The 24,924-nt window shown below is 46.8% G+C and overlaps 1 protein-coding gene across 1 annotated transcript in view; it reads left to right on the top strand.

Moving 5' to 3' along the window:
• OPTN (optineurin) overlaps nucleotides 1–24,924 on the top strand; it is an 83,461-nt gene that overhangs the window by 29,835 nt on the left and 28,702 nt on the right. Inside the window, exons 4-6 of the mRNA XM_075345268.1 lie at nucleotides 727–894; nucleotides 1,089–1,162; nucleotides 21,493–21,627. Of these exons, the coding sequence (XP_075201383.1) occupies nucleotides 727–894; nucleotides 1,089–1,162; nucleotides 21,493–21,627 (377 nt within the window). The remainder of the gene's footprint in view (nucleotides 1–726; nucleotides 895–1,088; nucleotides 1,163–21,492; nucleotides 21,628–24,924) is intronic.

Genomic DNA, 24,924 nt, shown 5'->3' with positions numbered 1-24,924 from the left:
AAGGGCCCGAAGTCTCAAACCCCTGCGACCCTAGGGAGTGGTACCCACCGGGCTGCGAAAGGCTGAGGTAGGGAAGTACGGTACCTGCAGAAAACAGAGGTACCACTGTGAGAGCGACGAGCGTCGCCGAGAAAAAGGAAAAAAATACGCAAAAAAATCAAGTGGCTGAAGAGGGCCCAGTCGGCCCACATCAGCCTCCTACGACACTAAGCAAAAAACTGATTGAGCCCGCCTCCGGCTCAGGGGTTATACTGCTGGGGAGGAGCTAACTTTTTCTGTTTACTTAGTGTCAGCCTCCTAGTGACAGCAGCAGAACCCATGGTCCTGTGTCCCCCAATGAAACGATAGAGAAAAAAAACGTCAAATAGGTTATGTATAACAATGTGAATCCCAATAAGGAACGCACTGCATTCCCCCCCAACTACTAGCAGTTCCTCAGGTTAAAGTATATAAATACATAAGGAAAGGGTATGGAGGATACACCTAGAGGAAAACCAGCAGGCACTATAGTGATCTATATATCAAGGTTATAAAGTGCAATGGAAAGAATAAAGAATACAATATAGTGTCTGCTGTTTTCCAGTGTATCCTCTATACTTTTTTTTTTTTTTTTTTTTTTTTAATACATTTCTGTATCTTGGATTATTTCTTTTTTGTTTGATGCAGTGTATATTTACTAATTGAATATTTATCATCTGAAATATTCATGTTGTCAATCACTCGCAGATATTAACCAGTTCCACTCTTGAGAATGGAGAGGAGAAAAAGCAGCTGAAGGCTCAGCTTGTACGTCTCCAGGCTGAGAAGGCCGATCTTCTTGGGATAATATCAGAACTACAAATAAAACTCAGCAGTTGTACATCTGAAGACTCGTTTGTTGAAATTCGATTTGCAGTAAGTAGACTTCAGTTTTTTACGCTGACCGCTTATCATGACAATCGAGAGAATGTCGTAACCTAATAAATGGCGTAGGACACTATACTATTCTTAACCCAACAGTGGTTTGTCATGATTTTATAAATTACATGAAGCAATTATTTGCTTGTTTTTATAAGTGTTAGTAAATGTATTTATATATTGTGCTACAGGGAATGGAGATCGATGCTGAGATCAATGAGGACAAACTAAAAGATAGAGAGATGAATCCTGATATTTCCTACAGGTATGACAAAGTATAGCATAGCTTTCATTTGTCACCCTTCTTAGATATTCTTTTAGTGCTCAATAAAAGAAATGCGGGTAGTACTCGTTTGCCAATGGATTGCCATGACAGCCAGTAGTCAGCTGATGACCCCTGCATCTGTCATCACAATCTTCCTGTGTACACCGACTGCGAGCTGGCATTCATAGGAGATTGTGATTTCTGCTATACTATACAGTACTGATGCATAGGACAAGCAATGCGATCAGAAGATCGCAGCTTCAAGTCCCCTAACGAGAGTAGTAAAACCAATAAAAACTGGGGGGAGGGGGGAAACCTTTTTTAAAAATATGAAAATAGAAAAAAACACATTCAAATGAGCCCAATTGGAAATTTGAACTATATTTATTTTATTTATTTATTTTTTTATTTAAAAAAAAAAATCAAAGATGCACATATTTGGTATTGCTGCTTCCAGAAATGTCCTATCAAAATATTACATTAATCCAATCGCTAAACAGTGTAACGAAAAACAAAATTTAAATGCCAGAATTCCGTTTTTCTTTGGCCGCCACAAATCTAATATATCAAGCTCAGTGTATGTATGTCTGCTAAAGGAATCCGCACCATCGCATTTACAATCACGAAATTTTGCATAAACGCCTCATGTGACCCAGGGAACGTCATAGACTATGTTTTGACACGAAAATTTAACCCCACGCTTTACAGTTAAACTCCAAAATCTTGCTTCCTTTAACCTGAATGGAGATGGGATCTACTGGCTATTAATAGCAACTGTCAGCAGTTGCTATAGGAACAAAATAAACTGTTAGTATAAGAAGCTTATGTGTGAGGTAATAAGATGTCGGTGGTGAGACGGATAGAGAGACAGAAAAAGACAGACAGACAGGGCAAAGAGTCAGACCCTGGAAAGAGAGAGACAGACACACCTATAGAGACAGAGATAGAGAGAGACACCGAGATGGAGACAAACTGATACAAATACAGACACAGAGATAGAAACAGACAGAGACAGACACACACACAGACAGAGACTGAGAGAGACAGTACTATCCCTACTATCACTAATTAAATTGAAAGAAAACTATTCATGTTTGGTATCTACAATCTCATATTGACCTGGAGAATCATAGTACCAGGTCAGTTTAACTCGTATAGTAAACATGGTAAACAAAGAAAAAAAAAAAAAAAAAATAACATTGTGGAATTGCATATTTATTTTTTATTTTTATTTATTTTTTTATTTTTTTTTTTTTGCAATGTCACCACACTTGGAATTGTATTTATTTTATTTTTTTTCTTCCCCATTTTTCAGTACACTATATGGTAAAATGAATGGTTTCATTCAAAATACACCTCGTCCCGCTAAAAACAAGCCCTCGTATAGCTAAATTGATGGAAAAATGAAAATGTTATGGCTCTTTGAATAGGGGGGTGAAAAACAAAGTGCACAAACGGAAAATTGCCCAGGGGTAAAAGGGGTTTATTTTGCACGAAAAACTGTCATCTGAACATGGCTATTGAATAACATGTACTATCCGATTTATTAACGTGGACAGCATGTGTACATATAATATCTAATCTGAACAAGCCCAAAACAGAACTCAGATTGCTATAATCTGGCTGCATTTTAGCATCTGCGCTACATCCAGAAACTCCGACACAATGGGGGCAGACCTGAACTCGTTGCATCTTAGACTTTAATGTTTTTATTAGCTACTTTTATATACATTTTAGTGTCTAACATCTGGCTTATTTTTGGAAAAATGCGGATGGGGGGTGACTTTACCTCCCCCCCCCCCCCCCCCCCCATCAGATCTCTGATCACACACATATACATACACACACACACACACATCACATCACATCACATCACATCACATCACATCACATCCAGCGTTAAAGAATGCTTCCGGTCGCAGGGAATGATGGGAGGAAGTCACGTGTCCGCGGGTCCTGTAAGCTAGCATTGCGGCAGGTCCTTGCGCTCCAATGCACAGCCTCTCAGAATTCTACCGGCGAGAAGAAATCGGTGTCGGGGTGTGTGTGTGTGTGTGTGTACCTGTAGGTCCTCCGCTTGGTGTCTTGAGTGATTTGCAGGGTGCCCGCTGTCTATAATGAAGTGTCCTGCAGTATCTGTAATATTTTTAGATGCACGGAGACTTGATTATTGAACCGTGACTAGGGCTTATTTTCGGGGGAGGGCTTATATTTATGCCTTTCTCCGAAATGCTGAAAACCCCACTAGGGCTTATTTTTGGGGAGGTCTTATTTTTGGAAAAACACGGTAAATAGGATGCTCTTGCAGAGAAGGAATGTCTGTATTACTATGCACATATTTCTAATTCTCAACCTTTTCACGACACATGACCTATTGAGTACGTTATGGATCGTGTCAGGGTAATCACCGCCTGCTGCCGCGGCGATCCTCGCATGTGTCAGCTGATTTGAACATTGAACAGCTAATGTGTGCCTCCGCGATCTACCCACACCTGTTAACCCCTTAGATCACACTGTCAAAATGTCACAGCCCGATGTAAATGCCCCCAGCAGTAAGCGCGCACTCACCCGCCGCCATCGGAAGTCACGTGGCTTGATCACGTGGAGCCGATGGTTGCCATGGTAGCAAAGGGTCATGTGATGACTCCTGTAGCTATCATGCGTCACTTCCTCTTGCTGCCAACAGAGTGCCGTGTGTGAGGAGAGCAGCAGATCAGAACTGTGCAGCTGTGATCTACAGAAATGAAAAAGTGATCAGAAGGCTGATCCTTATAGCACCCTAGGGGGACTAGTAAAATAAAAAAAACAAAAAATTTTTAAAAAACCTAAAAGTTCAAATTACCCCCCCCCCCCATTTGCCCCATTGAAAAATTGGAGGGTTAAAAAAATATACACGTATTTGGTATCTGCGCATTCAGAAATGCCTGATTTATCAAAATATAAAATCAATTAATTTGATCGGTAAGCGGCGTAGCGGGAAAACAAATTCCAAACACTAACATTACGTTTTTTGGTTGCCGCGAAATGAAATAACAGGAGATTAAAATGTTGCATCTGTGCAAAAATGGTACCATTAAAAACATCAGCTCGAGTAACAAAAAATAAGCAGTCACTAAGCCCCAGATCCCGAAAAATGAGACTGCTACAGGTTTCGAAGAATGGCGCAAGATGTGTGCCACTTTTTTGAGACAAATTTGTGGGGGGTTTTTAACACCTTTTAGATTAACCCCTTCAGCCCCGGGGCACTTTCCGTTTTTTTTTGTTTTTTGCTCCCCTTCTTCCGAGAGCCGTAACTTTATTTTCTTTATCGTTCCTTTGAGAGACCCAGACCATGGGTGTTTAGCTTCTGCCTCCGGAGGACACACAAAGTACTACACTTAAAAGTGTAGCTCCTCCCTCTGAGCTTATACACCCCCTGGTAGCCAGTCCTAGCCAGTTTATTGCTATGTGTCAGGAGGCATACATCCACACATGCATTCTTATCTGATTTGTTTGACTTTTGGAAAGAATTTGAAGAAAAGCGGGTCCATGTCTGGACTCCCGGCATGTCCCTTCTCACCCCACTGTGTCGGCGGTGTTGTTAAGGTTGATTTACAAGGCTGCAGCCTTACATGCCGCGCTCCTTCACCATCCCTTCTGGGCTCTGGCTTGAAGTGGGAGCCAGCACGGTCTCCATGCCTGGCAGGAGTCCGGTCTCCATCCACAGCCCCTTGAGGATTCTGTTGGACCGGAGCACTCATCCCCAGGGACATGGCCCTGCGTCTCAGCAGCGAAGTACCTGAGACGTTTATGTTGGGGGTCCCGGTTCTTTATTGTAAGGGGAGAGTATGCTGTATGTGATTGTTTTAACGTTTCCGGCGGATTCTCTAGCTTTTTGCCTGAGAACCGCGCCAATGGTGCCGGCTTGTCGGCCTCGCCGCTTAAATTTAGGCCCCTGCTTCGCCGGAGGCCTAGTTTCATTTTCCTGCCCTCGCATGTCACTCATGCAGAGGGACAGGTTCGGCTCCTCCCGGCGGCCGTTCTACACAGGGGAGGGACACTCCCCACTGCTGGGGCGTCCCTCCTTCCCTGCAGGTCTCTATAGCCCTCCAGTTCCCGCTCTTTTATAGGAACGCCCCCTAGTCATTTCTCAGGCAGAGTTCATTCTGCTCTGGGACATCCTGCATTCTGCATCTCTGCTGAGGTGCTGCGACTGGGGGACCGGGCTTCGGGATCTGGAGGGCACACAACACCGCGCTCAGCGGTCTGGTAAGCCACAGCCGGTCTCTGGTTGTGGACCTCTGTATATTCTCCCTGGGGTTCATTCTCTGCAAAGCCCCCACTCCAGCAGCATGTCTCACACAAGGAGCAAGGCTCCAAAGCTTTATTCTGCATGCACTGCATGTAAGCTCCTGCTGCCTGAGCCGAGCATTTATCCACACTGTGATGGTTGCTCTAACTTGGCGTTGCCACAGCCTGGAGTCTCACCCCCACTGGTCTCTCAGGCTGCTGCTGCACCTGTGACTGAACCCCCGGCCTGGGTAGAGTCCTTTTCTAGGTCCATATCCCAGTCATTTGCTGAGTCCATGGGACTTTTGTCCAGGACTTTGATGAATATGCATCAGCCCCCCTTACAGGGTGCCTCTAATACTCTTGACAGAGGATTCCTATCCAACTCTCTTTGGCAGAAAAACATCAGTTTACCTCGCCTAAGAGAGTGAAGAGTGTGTTCTTTAACCACTCCAGTTTTCAGACCGCTGTGACCAAACCCAGGGCCTGCCCTGACAAACGCTTTCCAAAGCGTGGTTCTGATGACCGGTTTCCATTTCCACCTGAGGTGGTCAAGGAGTGGTCTCACTCCCCAAAGGTAGACCCTCCGGTGTCTAGGCTCTCAGCCCGGACCGTTGTCGGTGGCTGACGGCACCTCACTTAAGGATTCCACTGACCATCAGATTGACCTTCTGGCCAAATCTGTGTATGAAGCTGCGGGGGCCGCGTTTTCCCCGTCTTTTGCAGCAGTGTGGGCTCTCAAAGCCATCTCTGCTTCTCTGGAGGAGATGCATTCCCTCACCAAGGAATCTATGCCTGAGATGGTTACCTTAACTGCTCAGGCTTCAGCTTTTTCATCTTATGCCATGTCTGCCATGCTAGAGGCTGCTCACCGCACTGCGGTGGCTTCAGCTAATTCTCTGGTTATCCGCAGGATTTTGTGGCTTCGAGAGTGGAAGGCAGATGCTTCTTCCAAGAAGTTTCTTCCTGGGCTCCCTTTTGCTGGTTCACGGCTGTTTGGTGAACAGCTGGATGAAATCATTAAAGAAGCTACTGGCGGGAAGAGTACTTCCATGCCACAAACAAAGACCAGGAAACCCGCCCAGGGTAGGAATCAATCGAGGTTTCGTTCCTTTCGTTCCTCCAACTGGTTATCCTCTAAGCCTTCTGCCTCGTCCGCTAACTCCGCCAAGGATCAGAAATCCAACTGGCGCCCAAAAGCGCGTCCGCAGAAGACCGCAGGAGGTTCTGCCACTAAGGCAGCTTCCTCATGACTCTCGGCCCGCTCCAGCCACGTCCTTAGTCGGTGGCAGGCTCTCCCACTTTGGCAACGCTTGGTTAAAGCAAGTCTCCGATCAGTGGGTGAGACATCATATCTAACGGCTGCAGGATAGAATTCTCTTCCAGCCCTCCAAACAGATTTGTTTCTCTCAACTCCCCCCTGCTCCAAGGCCGCCGCCTTCTCGCAGGCCGTGGCGTCCTTGCAGGCAAACGGAGTGATTGTCCCAGTTCCCACTCAGGAACGGTTCAGAGGTTTTTACTCAAATCTCTTCCTAGTTCCAAAAAAGGACGGTACCTTCCGGCCCATCCTGGATCTCAAGCTTCTCAACAAGCATGTCCGGGTGCGGCATTTTCGCATGGAGTCTCTGCGATCAGTCATTGCCTCTATGACCCAAGGGGATTTCCTGGCGTCCATCGACATCAGAGAAGCCTATCTACATGTGCCAATCGCAGTGTCAAGCGGAGTGTTTCGCTCACTCTCGCCACCCTAGCCCAATTCGGGTGGATTGTCAGTCTTCCCAAATCCACTCTGACTCCGACCCAGAGTCTCACGTACCTAGGGATGCAGTTCGAGACTTTGATTAAGGGCAACTTCACAAGTGCTGGCAAACAGCAGTCTCTCCGGCTAGCGGTGCGCTCTCTCCTGAGGCCCCGCCGTTATTCCCTCAGGCGCCTGATGCAGGTGCTGGGTCAAATGGTGGCCTCCATGGAGGCGGTTCCCTTTGCCCAGTTCCATCTGCGTCCTCTGCAGCTGGACATTCTTCGCTGTTGGGACAAGCGGCCTTCCTCCTTACAGAGGTTAGTGGCTCTGTCGCCACGGACCAGGAGCTCTCTTCAGTGGTGGCTTCGACCCCTCTCCCTGTCCCAAGGGCGCTCCTTCCTGACTCCGTCCTGGGTGATTCTCACCACGGATGCCAGCCTATCCGGCTGGGGAGCGGTACATCTCCACCACAGAGCTCAGGGCACTTGGACTCCGTCCGAGTCAGCCCTTTCAATCAATGTGCTGGAAACCAGAGCTGTGCTTCTAGCTCTCCTAGCTTTTCACCACCTGTTGGCGGACAGGCACATTCGAGTCCAGTCAGACAACGCGACAGCGGTTGCCTACATCAATCACCAAGGCGGGATACGCAGCCGCCTGGCAATGTTGGAGGTCCAACGCATTCTTCAATGGGCGGAGGACTCCAAGTCCACCATATCCGCAGTCCACATCCCTGGCGTAGAAAACTGGGAGGCAGATTATCTCAGCCGTCAATCCGTGGACGGTGGCGAGTGGTCCCTGCACCCGGCAGTGTTTCAGTCAATCTGCCGCAAGTGGGGCACTCTGGACGTGGACCTAATGGCATCCCGTCACAACAACAAGGTTCCGGTTTACGTGGCTCGCTCCCACGATCCTCAGGCCTTCGCCGCGGACGCTCTGGTTCAAGACTGGTCCCAGTTTCGTCTGTCCTACGTGTTTCCCCCTCTAGCTCTCTTGCCCAGAGTCCTGCGCACGATCAGAATGGAGGGCCGTCGAGTCATCCTCATTGCACCGGACTGGCCCAGGCGAGCTTGGTATCTGGACCTGCTCCAACTGTCCGTGGAGATGCCGTGGCATCTTCCGGACCGTCCAGACCTGCTCTCGCAAGGTCCGTTTTTCCGCCCGAATTCTGCGGCACTCAAATTGACGGCGTGGCTCTTGAGTCCTGGATTTTGACGGCTTCTGGTATTCCTCCTGAAGTCATCTCCACTATGACTCGGGCCCGTAAGTCTTCCTCCGTCAAGATCTATCACAGGACTTGGAAAATTTTCCTGTCCTGGTGTTGCTCTTCCGGCCATTCTCGTTGCCGACCCTTCTGTCTTTTTTACAGTTCGGTCTGCAGCTAGGACTGTCCCTCAACTCTCTCAAGGGACAAGTCTCAGCTCTATCAGTGCTGTTCCAGCGGCGTCTCGCCCGGCTGGCTCAGGTCTGCACCTTCATGGAAGGTGCGTCTCACATCATTCCGCCTTATCGGCGGCCCTTGGATCCCTGGGACCTTAACTTGGTCCTCACGGTATTGCAGAAACCCCCTTTCGAGCCCCTTAGGGAGGTTTCTTTGTATCGTCTTTCTCAAAAGGTGGCCTTTCTAGTTGCCATAACTTCTCTCAGGAGAGTCTCTGATTTGGCTGCGCTCTCCTCGGAGTCACCTTTTTTTGGTTTTTCACCAAGACAAGGTAGTTCTCCGTCCGACCCCGGACTTTCTTCCTAAGGTGGTCTCTCCCTTCCACCTTAACCAGGATATTTCCTTGCCTTCCTTCTGTCCGGCCCCTGTTCATCGCTTTGAGAAAGCGCTGCATACTCTAGATCTGGTGCGTGCTCTCCGGATTTATGTGTCTCGCACCGCTGCGCTTAGGCAGTGCACCTCTCTTTTTGTGCTAACCACAGGGCGGCGCAAGGGTCTCTCTGCTTTTAAGCCGACCTTGGCCCGTTGGATTAGATCGACCATTTCGGACTCCTACCAGAGTACTCGGGTGCCTCCCCTGCCGGGGATCAAAGCACACTCGACCAGAGCTGTCGGTGCCTCTTGGGCTTTTAGGCACCAGGCTACGGCTCAACAAGTCTGTCAGGCTGCCACTTGGACTAGCTTGTATACCTTTTCGAAGCACTACCAAGTGCATGCTCATGCTTCGGCAGATGCGAGCTTGGGCAGACACATCCTTCAGGCGGCTGTCGCCCACTTGTGAAGTTAGGCTCCGCCTACTTCTTAGTTTTTTCTGTTTATTCCCACCCAGGGACAGCTTTGGAACGTCCCATGGTATGGGTCTCCCAAAGGAACGATAAAGAAAAAGAGAATTTTGTTTACTTACCGTAAATTCTTTTTCTTATAGTTCCGTATTGGGAGACCCAGCTCCCTACCTTTTGCCTGTTGGCAATTTTCTTGTTCCGTGTGTTATCACCGGCTGTTGTCGTGGACAGAGTCTCCGGTTGTTCCGGTTCTTACTTGGTTCTACTTGTGGGTGGCTATTCTCCTTCAGCTTTTGCACTAAACTGGCTAGGACTGGCTACCAGGGGGTGTATAAGCTCAGAGGGAGGAGCTACACTTTTAAGTGTAGTACTTTGTGTGTCCTCCGGAGGCAGAAGCTAAACACCCATGGTCTGGGTCTCTCAATATGGAACTATAAGAAAAAGAATTTACGGTAAGTAACAAAATTCTCTTTCCGTCAATCTTGCCATATGAGGGCTTGTTTTTTGCGGGACAAGTTGTACTTTTAAATGAAACCATAAGTTTTACCATATGGTGTACTGGAAAACAGCAAAAAAATTCCAAATGCGGAAAAATTGCAAAAAAGTGTGATGGCACAATAGTTTTTGGGATGTTTAATTCACTGTGTTCACTATATGGTAAAACTGATGTGTGGGTATGATGCCTGAAGTCGGTGCGAGTTTGTAGACGCCAAACATGTATAGGTTTACTTGTATCTAAGGGGTTAAAAAAAATTCCCAAGTTTGTCCAATAAAAGTGGCGCACGTTTTGCGCCATTTTCCGAAACACGTAGCGTTCTTATTTTTTGGGATCTATGGCTCAGTGACTGCTTATTTTTTGCGTCTCGAGCTGACGTTTCTAATGGTACCATTTTTGCGCAGATGCTACGTTTTGATCGCCTGTTATTGCATTTTTGCGTAAAACTTGCGGCGACCAAAAAACGTAATTTTGGCGTTTGGGAATTTTTTGCCACTACGCAGTTTACCCATCGGATTAATTGATTTTATATTTTAATAGATCGGGCATTTCTGAACGCGGCGATACCAAATGTGTATATTTATTTTTTAACCCTTAAATTTTCAATGGGGGGAAAGGGGGGTGATTTGAACTTAGGTTTTTTTTTATTTTACTAGTCCCCCTAGGGGGCTATAGCGATCAGCAATCCGATCGCTATTATCTATCTGCTGATCGCAGCTATACAGCTGTAAACAGCAGATTCAGTCACTTTCTTTTTCCCTCTGCTCTCGGCCGAGGGAAAACGAAAGTGAAACTTCGTAGCTGCAGGCGTCATCACATGACCCTGTGCTACGATGGCAACCACCGATAGTCACGTGATCACGCACGTGACTTCCGGTGGGGGCGGCGGTAAGTAAAAAACATGGCTGTGCGCATTTAGATTTTGCTGCCAGACTTTGGCAGCAAGATTTAAGGGGTTAATGGCTGCGGGTGGAAGCTATTCCACCCGCGGCTAGCAGGCACACATGTCAGCTGTTGAAAACAGCAGGGGGCGCGGCTTAACGGGACATGCTCCATGACGGATATATGTCCATGGTCGTGAAGGGGTTAAAGGGGTGGAGAACATTGTTGTTTTTTTTTTTTTTTTTTTTTTTTGTTACACCGCGGTCCCTTTTTAATTATTCGGTGCGCGCGATGCCCGACGGACGCTTGGTCCCCAGATGTCCTACGCATGCTTGTGCCATCGTCGGGATGTTCAGGGGAGGAGCGTATGCACCGTGCTCCTCAGTTCTTGACAGCCATTGCAGTGTGTAATCTCCGACGCAGGCTTCCACCTCCTAGGTCAGTGTCTTGGTATAATAATAAAGATAACCAGCGGTGCAGAGATGAGGAAAGTCGGCAGCAAGGAGCTGTATGCAGCAACATATCCAAGGAGGAGATAAAATCAAATTTTTAAAATCAAATATGAATATATTGATGTGTGTGTGTGTGTGTGTGTGTGTGTGTGTGTGTGTGTGTGTGTGTGTGTGTGTGTGTGTGTGTGATGCCGAGGGGAGAAGTACTATGGAGTGGTCGGCCCATGCAAATGGGCTGGGAAAGTTATATTTGGCTCAGCAATGTAATTTTGGGCTCTGTTTTTCCTGGAGCAATGAGTAGGAATGGCAGTGGGACTGGTTGCTCCCTTCTCCACATTCAATCCAGGTTTTGATTCCTCACTGGATCAGCTGAAATAATCAGGAGGCATTCAGAACAGAGAGACTGCTGAGAAGAGGTACAGGCTCATGGCTGCTGGGACTCAATACCTCCGCTTACTGTGTCAGTTCCTCACCACAGCAAGAGAGTACTGTTTTGTTTGTTACATAGGTTTATTTTGTAGTTAGCATTCTGTTGTTAGTGGCCAGACGGCCTTAGACGTTTATTTTCCTGTTTTTGCATGTGTAACACTGAGAGAAGTGTACACAATAAACACGGCAGTGGCCGTATCTGTTTGGAACCTACCAGTCTGCTGCTGTCATCTGTGAATCCATAGCCACTCGCTTGGACCAAAGCAAAGATCCCAGCTGAGCTATATTCCCTGTCTCTATATATAATATACCGTATATACTGGCGTATAAGACGACTTTTTACCCCCTTAAAATAATGGCTACAGTGGGGGGTCGTCTTATACGCCGGATATATACCTGGGTGCTGTAGTGCGCCGCTCCACTCCGTTCCACGCTTGGATTCTGCCTCCATAGCGACGAGGGAGGAACTTCCTGTCACCGCTGCTGAATGGCAGAGCGCTGGCCAATCAGAGGCAAGCAGCTCTGCCTTGACGTCAGCGCTCTAGCAGGGAAGTTCCTGCCTCGTCGTTATGGAAACGCGATACACAGCCCGGCCCCGTACTGGTATATCATACAGCATATATACTGGTATATATACAGCGGATATATAGCGTATATATAGCAGGGGGCCGCACTGTGTGAGGAGGTGTTTTTTTTTTTTTTTTTCACTGTCCAGTATAACCAATAGGATTAGTGCAGTAACGCCAGATTCCCCTCGCATCCATGCAGGGACATTAATGAAGAGCTTGCATGCTGGCCCCTGCACTAATCCTATTGGTTATACTGGACAGTAAAAAAAACACCTCCTCACACAGTGCGGCCCCCTGCTCTTAGCATACTGAAGCATACTGAACGGGGGTAGTCTTATACAGTGAGTATATCCCAAATTCTATATTTTTAGGGCAGAAGTTGGGGGTCGTCTTATACGCCCAGTCGTCTTATACGCCGGCATATACTGTATATATCTCATATTATATTATATTTTATTTTATTTATCTTTGGATGTGTTGCTGGATACATCTCGTTTTTGCTCAGGCTCTGTATCCTAACCTATGTGCTATATACCTCCCAGACTCTGTTTACCACCCTGTGTGCTATATAGAGTGGTACACCGAGCCTGAGGTATATAGCACATAGGGTGGTACACTGGGTCTGTGGTATATAGCACATCAGCCTCAGGCTTCATATCCCATCCTATACGCTGATGTGCTCTATACCTTTTAGACTCCGTATCCCAACGTATGTGCTGTATACCTCATGCTCTGTCCCACCCTATATGCTGATGTGTTATATACCTCAGTCTCTGTGTACCACCCTGTGTGCTATATAGAGTGGTAAACGGAACCTGAGGTATATAGCACACAGGTGGTACACGGAGCCTGAGGTACATAGCACATCAACACTTAGGGTGGGATACCGAGCCTCAGGCTCTGTATACCACCCTCTGTGCTATTTACCTCAGGCTCCTTGTACCATCCTATGTGCTGATTTTATACTTTTGATTTTTACAATATGTTTGTAGGGTGACATAGAAATGGCAACTGCAAAGAAAAGAAGAAAAATTGATGCAGAGTGATGCATAAGCAGTAATGAAAAAAGCCAATCTAGAGCATCATTACAGCTCAAAACATGCAAAACTCAATGAATTGGAAGGTCAAATATGTCTGGATAAAATCAATGCACTTCGGCGGAGTTTGAAATTGCAGCAGTCTGCTTTTGATAGGCCTCGTGTGACAGAAGCAACGTTATTCAGACAAGCTATGTAGTGAGTGAGCTAATTTCAAAGAAGCTGAGACCTCATGTAGAAGGGGGAGTTTGTGAAAGAGTGCATGGTGGCTGCTGCAGAGTTGTTAGCACCAGGAAAAGTGACATTATTTCTGAATGTTAGTTTGTTTCAGAACCGTTTCAGACCGTATTACTGACTTTGCACAAGACATTCAAAAATCACTCAAGGATTCAGTAGGAGATTTCCAATTTTTCTCTCTGGCTTGTGATGAGACAACGGACATAACAAATACTGCCTAACTGGCCATTTTCATTCGTGGGATCACTGCAGAGTTTGGCACACGAGAAGAACTGCTGTCACTGGAAGTCATGCATGGCAGTACAAGAGGAAAAGACTTATTTGAGAGACTTGTTTTGTCAATGAAAAACTTGAGCTCTCAATTGACAAGTTAACCGGCCTTACTACAGATGTAGCTCCAGCCATGGTTGGCTCACAAAAAGGATTACTTGCACTCGTTAAGAAAGAAATGAATCATCTTAGTCTTGATCCTATTGATTTAATTATGCCACTGCATCATACACCAAGAAAGTCTCTGTGCACAGTCATTGCGGCTCAACAATGTGATGTCAACAGTAGTGTCATGCATAAACTTTATCAAACGATAGCACTGAATAGTCACCAGTTTAAGGAATTATTGAATGAGTTTGAATCTGGATATGCTGATCTTGTCTATCACTGTGAAGTCTGGTGGCTGAGTTGCAGGAACATGCTCATGTGATTTTACCAACTGCTGGAAGAAGTCAAGGAGTTAATGGAGATGAAGGGGAAACTTGTCAGTGAACTCAGTGAGTGAAAGCAAGTGGCAGTGTGATGTAGTGTTCATGGTGGACATTACCAAGTACCTGTCAGAGCTGAACGTTAAGCTGCAGGGCCCCAACCAGCTTCTCAGCTCTCTGCTTTCAAACGTGAAATAATTTGAAGCTAAACTAAGGCTGTGCAATGTGCAACTTGAAAAGAATAATACAGTGCATTTCCCCACTCTGGAAAGACAAAAGCCTTCTACAACACTATATGCTGGTGAATGTGCAAAACTAATTGAAGCATTTGATGAAAGATTCAAGGATGCCAAAAGCAACCAAATGGAATTAAACATCTTTGCTACACCATTCATTCAATGTGGAGCCAGCTGTTGTGCCTGATAATCTACAGCACGAAATCCTTCAACTACAAAATGATGATGAGCTGAAGGCTAGGTACAACAACCTCCCGTTGGTTGCATACTATAAACGTTATGTGAACAATGATGATTTCTTTATCGTTGCTTTGGGAGACCCAGACCATGGTGTTTAGCTTCTGCCTCCGGAGAACACACAAACTACTACACTTAAAAGTGTAGCTCCTCCCTCTGAGCTTATACACCCCCTGGTAGCCAGTCCTAGCCAGTTTATTGCTTTGTGTCAGGAGGCATACATCCACACATGCATTCTCATCTGATTTGTTTGACTTTTGGAAAGAGTTTGAAGAAAAGCGGGTCCATGTCTGGACTCCCGGCATGTCCCTTCTCACCCCACTGTGTCGGCGGTGTTAAGGTTGATTTACAAGGCTGCAGCCTTACATGCCGCGCTCCTTCACCATCCCTTCTGGGCTCTGGCTTGAAGGGGGAGCCAGCACGGTCTACATGCCTGGCAGGAGTCCGGTCTCCATCCACAGCCCCTTGAGGATTCTGTTGGACCGGAGCACTCATCCCCAGGGACATGGCCCTGTGTCTCAGCAGCGAAGTACCTGAGACGTTTATGTTGGGGGTCCCGGTTCTTTATTGTAAGGGGAGAGTATGCTGTATGTGATTGTTTTAACTTTTCCGGCGGATTCTCTAGCTTTTGCCTGAGAACCGCGCCGATGGTGCCTGCTTGTCGGCCTTGCCGCTTAAATTTAGGCCCCGGCTTCGCCGGAGGCATAGTTTCATTTTCCTGCCCTCGCATGTCACTCATGCAGAGGGACAGGTTCGGCTCCTCCCGGCGGCCGTTCTACACAGGGGAGGGACACTCCCCACTGCTGGGGCGTCCCTCCTTCCCTGCAGGTCTCTATAGCCCTCCAGTTCCCGCTCTTTTTTATAGGAACGCCCCCTAGTCATTTCTCAGGCAGAGTTCACTCTGCTCTGGGACATCCTGCATTCTGCATCTCTGCTGAGGTGCTGCGACTTGGGGACCAGGCTTCGGGATCTGGAGGGCACACAACACCGCGCTCAGCGGTCTGGTAAGCCACAGCCGGTCTCCGGTTGTGGACCTCTGTATATTCTCCCTGGGGTTCATTCTCTGCAAAGCCTCCACTCCAGCAGCATGTCTCACACAAGGAGCAAGGCTCCAAAGGCATGCACTGCATGTAAGCTCCTGCTGCCTGAGCCGAGCATTTATCCACACTGATGGTTGCTCTAACTTGGCGGTGCCACAGCCTGGAGTCTCACCCTCAGTGGTCTCTCAGGCTGGTGCTGCACCTGTGATTGAACCCCCGGCCTGGGTAGAGTCCTTTTCTAGGTCCATATCCCAGTCATTTGCTGAGTCCATGGGACTTTTGTCCAGGACTTTGATGAATATGCATCAGCCTCCCTCACAGGGTGCCTCTAATACTCTTGACAGAGGATTCCTATCCTCTGACCTCCGTCCATCGGAGCTCACGGAGGATTCATCATCTGATTCCCAGACCCCGTCCTTCTAAGAGAAGGCGCAGGGTTTCCTCCCCCTCCCCATCCCACGGCTCTGTCTCAAGAGCTGACTCTCAAGATGAGGAGGATGCCCTCACTGGGGGCTCGGAGGCTATGTATCCCATCGATTTCTCTGAGGGTGACTCAGATCTTAGTGATTTGATTGCTTCTATTAATTCTGTGCTGGATCTCAATCCGCCAGTGTCAGAGGAGCAACTCTCTTTGGCAGAAAAACATCAGTTTACCTCGCCTAAGAGAGTGAAGAGTGTGTTCTTTAACCACTCCAGTTTTCAGACCGCTGTGACCAAACCCAGGGCCTACCCTGACAAATGCTTTCCAAAGCGTGGTTCTGATGACCGGTTTCCATTTCCACCTGAGGTGGTCAAGGAGTGGTCTCACTCCCCAAAGGTAGACCCTCCGGTGTCTAGGCTCTCAGCCCGGACCGTTGTGTCAGTGGCTGACGGCACCTCACTTAAGGATTCCACTGACCGTCAGATTGACCTTCTGGCCAAATCTGTGTATGAAGCTGCGGGGGCCGCGTTTTCCCCGACTTTTGCAGCAGTGTGGGCCCTCAAAGCCATCTCTGCTTCTCTAGAGGAGATGCATTCCCTCTCCAAGGAATCTATGCCTGAGATGGTTACCTTAACTGCTCAGGCTTCAGCTTTTTCATCCTATGCCATGTCTGCCATGCTAGAGGCTGCTCACCGCACTGCGGTGGCTTCAGCTAATTCTCTTGTTATCCGCAGGATTTTGTGGCTTCGAGAGTGGAAGGCAGATGCTTCTTCCAAGAAGTTTCTTGCTGGGCTCCCTTTTGCTGGTTCACGGCTGTTTGGTGAACAGCTGGATGAAATTATTAAGGAAGCTACTGGCGGGAAGAGTACTTCCATGCCACAAACAAAGACCAAGAAACCCGCCCAGGGTAGGAATCAATCGAGGTTTTGTTCCTTTCGTTCCTCCAACTGGTCATCCTCTAAGCCTTCCGCCTCGTCCGCTAACTCAGCCAAGGATCAGAAATCCAACTGGCGCCCAAAAGCGCGTCCGCAGAAGACCGCAGGAGGTTCTGCCACTAAGGCAGCTTCCTCATGACTCTCGGCCCGCTCCAGCCACGTCCTTAGTCGGTGGCAGGCTCTCCCACTTTGGCGACGCTTGGTTAAAGCAAGTCTCCGATCAGTGGGTGAGAGACATCATATCTCACGGCTACAGGATAGAATTCTCTTCCAGCCCTCCAAACAGATTTTTTCTCTCAACTCCCCCCTGCTCCAAGGCCGCCGCCTTCTCGCAGGCCGTGGCGTCCTTGCAGGCAAACTGAGTGATTGTCCCAGTTCCCGCTCAGGAACGGTTCAGAGGTTTTTACTCAAATCTCTTCCTAGTTCCAAAAAAGGACGGTACCTTCCGGCCCATCCTGGATCTCAAGCTTCTAAACAAGCATGTCCGGGTGCGGCATTTTCGCATGGAGTCTCTGCGATCAGTCATTGCCTCTATGACCCAAGGGGATTTCCTGGCGTCCATCGACATCAGAGATGCCTATCTACATGTGCCAATCGCAGTGTCAAGCGGAGTGTTTCACTCACTCTCGCCACCCTAGCCCAATTCGGGTGGATTGTCAGTCTTCCCAAATCCACTCTGACTCCGACCCAGAGTCTCACGTACCTAGGGATGCAGTTCGAGACTTTGCCGGCACTTGTGAAGTTGCCCTTAGACAAATAGCTGTCACTCCCGGTTGGCGGTGCGCTCTCTCCTGAGGCCCCGCCGTTATTCCCTCAGGCGCCTGATGCAGGTGCTGGGTCAAATGGTGGCCTCCATGGAGGCGGTTCCCTTTGCCCAGCTCCATCTGCGTCCTCTGCAGCTGGACATTCTCCGCTGTTGGGACAAGCGGCCTTCCTCCTTACAGAGGTTAGTGGCTCTGTCGCCACGGACCAGGAGCTCTCTTCAGTGGTGGCTTCGACCCCTCTCCCTGTCCCAAGGGCGCTCCTTCCTGACTCCGTCCTGGGTGATTCTCACCACGGATGCCAGCCTATCCGGCTGGGGAGCGGTACATCTCCACCACAGAGCTCAGGGCACTTGGACTCCGTCCGAGTCAGCCCTTTCAATCAATGTGCTGGAAACCAGAGCTGTGCTTCTAGCTCTCCTAGCTTTTCACCACCTGTTGGCGGGCAGGCACATTCGAGTCCAGTCAGACAACGCGACAGCGGTTGCCTACATCAATCACCAAGGCGGGATACGCAGCCGCCTGGCAATGTTGGAGGTCCAACGCATTCTTCAATGGGCGGAGGACTCCAAGTCCACCATATCCGCAGTCCACATCCCTGGCGTAGAAAACTGGGAGGCAGATTATCTCAGCCGTCAATCCGTGGATGGTGGCGAGTGGTCCCTGCACCCGGCAGTGTTTCAGTCAATCTGCCGCAAGTGGGGCACTCTGGACGTGGACCTAATGGCATCCCATCACAACAACAAGGTTCCGGTTTACGTGGCTCGCTCCCACGATCCTCAGGCCTTCGCCGCGGACGCTCTGGTTCAAGACTGGTCCCAGTTTTGTCTGTCCTACGTGTTTCCCCCTCTAGCTCTCTTGCCCAGAGTCCTGCGCAAGATCAGAATGGAGGGCCGTCGAGTCATCCTCATTGCACCGGACTGGCCCAGGCGAGCTTGGTATCTGGACCTGCTCCAACTGTCCGTGGAGATGCCGTGGCATCTTCCGGACCGTCCAGACCTGCTCTCGCAAGGTCCGTTTTTCCGCCCGAATTCTGCGGCACTCAAATTGACGGCGTGGCTCTTGAGTCCTGGATTTTGACGGCTTCTGGTATTCCTCCTGAAGTCATCTCCACTATGACTCGGGCCCGTAAGTCTTCCTCCGTCAAGATCTATCACAGGACTTGGAAAATTTTCCTGTCCTGGTGTTGCTCTTCCGGCCATTCTCGTTGCCGACCCTTCTGTCTTTTTTACAGTTCAGTCTGCAGCTAGGACTGTCCCTCAACTCTCTCAAGGGACAAGTCTCAGCTCTATCAGTGCTGTTCCAGCGGCGTCTCGCCCGGCTGGCTCAGGTCCGCACCTTCATGCAAGGTGCGTCTCACATCATTCCGCCTTATCGGCGGCCCTTGGATCCCTGGGACCTTAACTTGGTCCTCACGGTATTGCAGAAACCCCTTTTCGAGCCCCTTAGGGAGGTTTCTTTGTATCGTCTTTCTCAAAAGGTGGCCTTTCTAGTTGCCATAACTTCTCTCAGGAGAGTCTCTGATTTGGCTGCGCTCTCCTCGGAGTCACCTTTTTTGGTTTTTCACCAAGACAAGGTAGTTCTCCGTCCGACCCCGGACTTTCTTCCTAAGGTGGTCTCTCCCTTCCACCTTAACCAGGATATTTCCTTGCCTTCCTTCTGTCCAGCCCCTGTTCATCGCTTTGAGAAAGCGCTGCATACTCTAGATCTGGTGCGTGCTCTCCGGATTTATGTGTCTCGCACCGCTGCGCTTAGGCGGTGCACCTCTTTTTGTGCTAACCACAGGGCAGCGCAAGGGTCTCTCTGCTTTTAAGCCGACCTTGGCCCGTTGGATTAGATCGACCATTTCGGACGCCTACCAGAGTACTCAGGTGCCTCCCCCGCCGGGGATCAAAGCACACTCGACCAGAGCTGTCGGTGCCTTTTGGGCTTTTAGGCACCAGGCTACGGCTCAACAAGTCTGTCAGGCTGCCACTTGGACTAGCCTGCATACCTTTTCGAAGCACTACCAAGTGCATGCTCATGCTTCGGCAGATGCGAGCTTGGGCAGACGCATCCTTCAGCCGGCTGTCGCCCACTTGTGAAGTTAGGCTCCGCCTACTTCTTAGTTTTTTCTGTTTATTCCCACCCAGGGACAGCTTTGGAACGTCCCATGGTCTGGGTCTCCCAAAGGAACGATGAAGAAAAAGAGAATTTTGTTACTTACCGTAAATTCTTTTTCTTATAGTTCCGTATTGGGAGACCCAGCTCCCTCCCTGTTGGCAATTTTCTTGTTCCGTGTGTTATCACCGGCTGTTGTCGTGGACAGAGTCTCCGGTTGTTCCGGTTCTTACTCGGTTCTACTTGTGGGTGGCTATTCTCCTTCAGCTTTTGCACTAAACTGGCTAGGACTGGCTACCAGGGGGTGTATAAGCTCAGAGGGAGGAGCTACACTTTTAAGTGTAGTACTTTGTGTGTCCTCCGGAGGCAGAAGCTAAACACCCATGGTCTGGGTCTCCCAATATGGAACTATAAGAAAAAGAGAATTTACGGTAAGTAACAAAATTTCTCTTTTTTCCCACTTTGAGGAGACCTTCGTTAAGATATGCATGTGTTCGGAACCACTTATTGCTGTGAGCAGTTCTTTTTCAAAGCTTTCCATCGCCAAGAGTCGTCTCCGCTCAAGACTGACCGATACAAACTTGGAAAACCAGTTGCGAGTAGCAACATAATCAATACCTCCTAACATCGCACGGTTCACCAAAGACCAGACGTTCCAGCCATCACATTAAGTGGGAGTTATTTTAAATGTTTGACTAAATATAGTGGGCTAATGTTTAAGTTAATCATTTTATTCCCCAACCCATGTGTTTCAGTGTCTTGTTTTGTATTGCGTTATCCATTATTCTTCAGCTATTGTCTGATTTTTGGGAATTATATTTTTGTACGAGCTAGGGTAGCCCATAGGTTTATAGGACATGACTGTTATTCCCTGTTATAAAAATGTAATAAACTTCAGTTCTGAAAAAAAAATTAGTTTAATTTTATACGGCCCCTGAATGATTGTTACAAATATCCAAATGGCCCTCGGCGGAAAAAAGGTTCCCCACCCCTGCGTTAGATAAAAGTAAACCTACACATGTTTGGTGTCCACAAACTCGTACCGACCTGAGCCATCACAGCGACACATCAGTTTTACCATATAGTAAACACTGAATAAAATATCCCAAAAACTATTGTACGAGCACACTTTCTTTTGCAATTTTATCACACTTCTAATTTGTTTTTGTTTTTTTTTGTTTTTCCAGTACACTATATGGTAAAACTCATGGTTTCATTTAAAAGTACAAGTCATCTTGCAAAAAAATAAGCTCTCATATGGCAAGATTGACGGAAAAATAAAAGTTACAGCTCTCGGAAGAAGGGAGCGAGAAAAAAAACCTCCAGAAAATCGCCCTGGTGTGAAGGGGTTAAAGAAATGCTTTGATATTTTATTATTCTCCATTCTATCATAAAACTACACTCAAAATAGATTGAATGTGGTCATAATGCTATATTTTTCAGTCTAAAGTTTAAGAAATGCAGCTGAAACGTTGGCAGTAATGTCTCACTGTGCCTTGTGTCCACTGGTTGTTATTTCACCACTTCTGTTTCTAATAATGAAATTGAATGCTAATATTTTATATTTCAGGACAAGGTGTTCTGATGATGAGACCTGTGCCATGGAGTCAGAAGAACTGGCCGTGAGCAAACTCCTTCGCAGCTTACGGGAGGAAACCGAAAAAGTAGAAGGGTTACAGAATGAGTTGGCAAGTGCAAATGAGAGGCAAGTGTACAGCGACTTAAAGAGGTCGTCGAAAATAGGACATTGAGTTAACTAAAACTATACTTTGCATACTTAATTGGTCAGGCGGACTAACCTTGAGGTATGTTTCACCTTTGCTCCATTCGAGCTCCTACTCACCACTGTCATGAAGCAAGCAGGAATGATGGATTCAAGATCTTAACCCCTTAGTGACGGAGCTAATTTTCACCTTAATGACCAGACCAAATTTTGCAATTCTGACCAGTGTCACTTTATCAGGTTATAGCTCTGGAACGCTTCAACGGATCCCACTGATTTTGAGATTGTTTTTTTTCGTGACATATTGGACTTCATTTTAGTACCAAATTTTTGGACAAAATTTTTTGCGTTTATTTGTGAAAAAATATGAATTTTGGTAAAATTTTTGAAAATTTTGAAATTTTCAACTTTTGAATTTTTTTTTTTTCCGTTAAACCAGAGTTCTGTGACACAAAATAGTTAATAAATAACATTTCCCACTTGTCTACTTTACATCAGCACAATTTTGTAAAAAAAAATATTTTTTGTTAGGAAGTTAGAAGGGTTCAAAGTTTATCAGCAATTTCTCATTTTTACATCAAAATTTACAAAACCATTTTTTTAGGGACCACATCACATTTGAAGTGATTTTGAGAGGCCTAGATGACAGAAAATACCCAAAAGTGACACCATTCTAAAAACTGCACCCCCTCAAAGTACTCAAAACCACATTCAAGAAGTTTATTAACCCTTTAGGTGCTTCACAGGAACTAAAGCAATGTGGAATGAAAAAAGCAAAAAATAAAATTTTACCTATAAAAATGTTGCTTTACCCCAAATGTAATCAATTTTAGAAGAAATAATACAACAAAATGGACCCCAAAACTTGTTACCCACTTTCTTATGAGCGCGATGATACCCCACATGTGGTCAGAAACCTCTGTTTGGACAAATGGGAGGGCTGGGAACACAAGGAGCAATATTTGAAGTTTGGAAAGCAAATTTGGCTGAAATAGATTGTGGGCACCATGTTGCATTTACATGTCCGCTAAGGTACCTAAACAGCAGAAGCCCCTCACAAGTGACGCCATTCTGGAAACTAGACCCCTCAAGGCTTCTATCTAGGGGTATAGTGAGCATTTTGGACCCACAGGTACTTCACAGATTTTGATAACGTTACGTTGTCATATTGAAAATTTTCATTTTTTTCTCAAAAATGTTGCTTTAGCATTAATTTTCTTACTTTTTCAAGAGGTAATTCCAAAAATTGGACCCCAACGTTTGTTACCCACTTTCTTATGAGCGCGGTGATACCCCATATGTGGTCAGAAACCTCTGTTTGGGCAAATGGGAGGGCTGGGAACACAAGGAGCAATATTTGAAGTTTGGAAAGCAAATTTGGCTAAAATAGATTGTGGGCACCATGTTGCATTTGTAGGGCCCCTAAGGTACCTAAACAGCAGAAACCCCCCACAACTGACCCCATTTTGGAAACTAGACCCCTTAAGGAATTTATTTAGATGTTTGGTGAGTACCCTGAACCCCCAGGGGCTTCACAGAATTTTATAGCGTTGAGCCATGAAAATAAAAAAAATTAAATTTTAACACAAAATTGTTACTTCAACCATGTAGCTTTTTTTTTCACAAGGGTAAAAGGAAAAAAACCACCATAAAATGTATTGTGCAATTGCTCCTGAGTTCGCCGATACATCATATGTGGCGGAAATCAACTGTCTGGGTACACGGCAGGGTGCGGAATGAAAGGAGCGCCATTTGACTGCAAAATTGGCAGGAATCATTAGCGCACGCCATGTTGTGTTTGGAGACCCCCTGAAGTGGCTAAACAGTAGAGCTCCCCCACAACTGACCCCATTCTGGAATCTATACCCCTCAAGGATTTTATCTAGGGGTATAGTGTGCATTTTGAACCCACAGGTACTTCACAGAATTTTATAACAATAGGTTGTCATATTGAAAATTTTCTTCTTTTTCACAAAAGTGATGCTTTAGCACCAAATTTTCCACTTTTACAAGATGTAACACCAAAACGTGGACCCCTCATTTTGTTACCCACTTTCTTACGAGTCCAGCGATACCCAACATGTAGTCAAAAACGTCTGTTTGGGCAAACGGCAGGACTTGGAAGGGAAGGTGCACTTTTCAAATTTTGGATTATTTGATTTGCTGAGCCTATGTGTTATCAGAACAACTGAAAACCCACATAAATGGATTTTTTGTACATTTTGTCTTGGAGTGAAGGGCAAAATGTGGAGGAAAATACCGCCAATTATATGGCAGACTTGTGCTTGTTCCAGAGATGAAGGAACACCAGGAGGGCTAGAAGGACACGTTAATTTTTCAGAGACTGGTCGTACAATGTCTGTTTAGCACCATCAATCCCTATATGAGGGACAATTGTGCCAGCCGACATGGTACATCATAACAGGCTCCTACCTGCCAAGGTCGTAATCGCTATATGCACAAAACCAGTCCCCTACAGGGTTATAAAAGTATTGTCCAGTACAGGAGGTTCGGCAAGAACCATGCAGTAAAGCCCATGGTGTAAAATTACAGAACAGCTTCAGATCCTCCAATAAAATTATCATGCCCGTATCACCAAGACATAGTTGTAATAGCAGTCAGACTAAGATGATTGGTGCTAACACTTTGAGTGATCAAATCTTGGAATTATTTGTTAGATGATCAGATGTTTCAAGAACATTTGCGGGGTCCACATTCTGGAGTACGCAGATGTGGGCATATGACGAGAATTTGTCTGCATAACACTTTGGTATGTGAGTGATCAAGTCCTGGAATTATTTGTGAAATGGGGTAAAATGTGATTTACTGATGAAAATAGTAAATTTTATTTGACAAGTAACACAGGGGCTCACTACACAGGAAATATAAATGTGAAAGAAAAACCCTACCACACAATTTGGGAATAGTGTATGATGTCTAATAATTGTGGGATGTGTGGTAGATTTCGAAGCAAGGGGTAACACAAAGTCCTGGCTGGGAAGGGCACATGGGACAGTAATATCTAGATTCGCTCCTATTGCCCTGTTTGCTGCAGACCCGGCACATTTTTTTAGGACTGTTTTGGGTGGGAGTAGGAGGCATGAGACGCATAAAATGCCGTCCCGTTAGTCTCCAGGCATTCTCTGACTCGAAGGCTGCCTCTGGTGCCGGTGAGTCAAACATGAGGGACTCAATAATTTTTTCCTGGTATTGCAGAAATGTGAGGGCCCCTTGTGATTTTTTTTTATTTTTTTTTTTTTTTTTTTATACAGTACAAAA

Source organism: Anomaloglossus baeobatrachus, chromosome 4 (assembly GCF_048569485.1).
Source record: "Anomaloglossus baeobatrachus isolate aAnoBae1 chromosome 4, aAnoBae1.hap1, whole genome shotgun sequence".
Taxonomy (NCBI): domain Eukaryota; kingdom Metazoa; phylum Chordata; class Amphibia; order Anura; family Aromobatidae; genus Anomaloglossus; species Anomaloglossus baeobatrachus.
The sequence above is the reverse complement of the archived record's forward strand: the minus strand, read 5'-3'. Positions and strand labels throughout refer to the sequence as shown.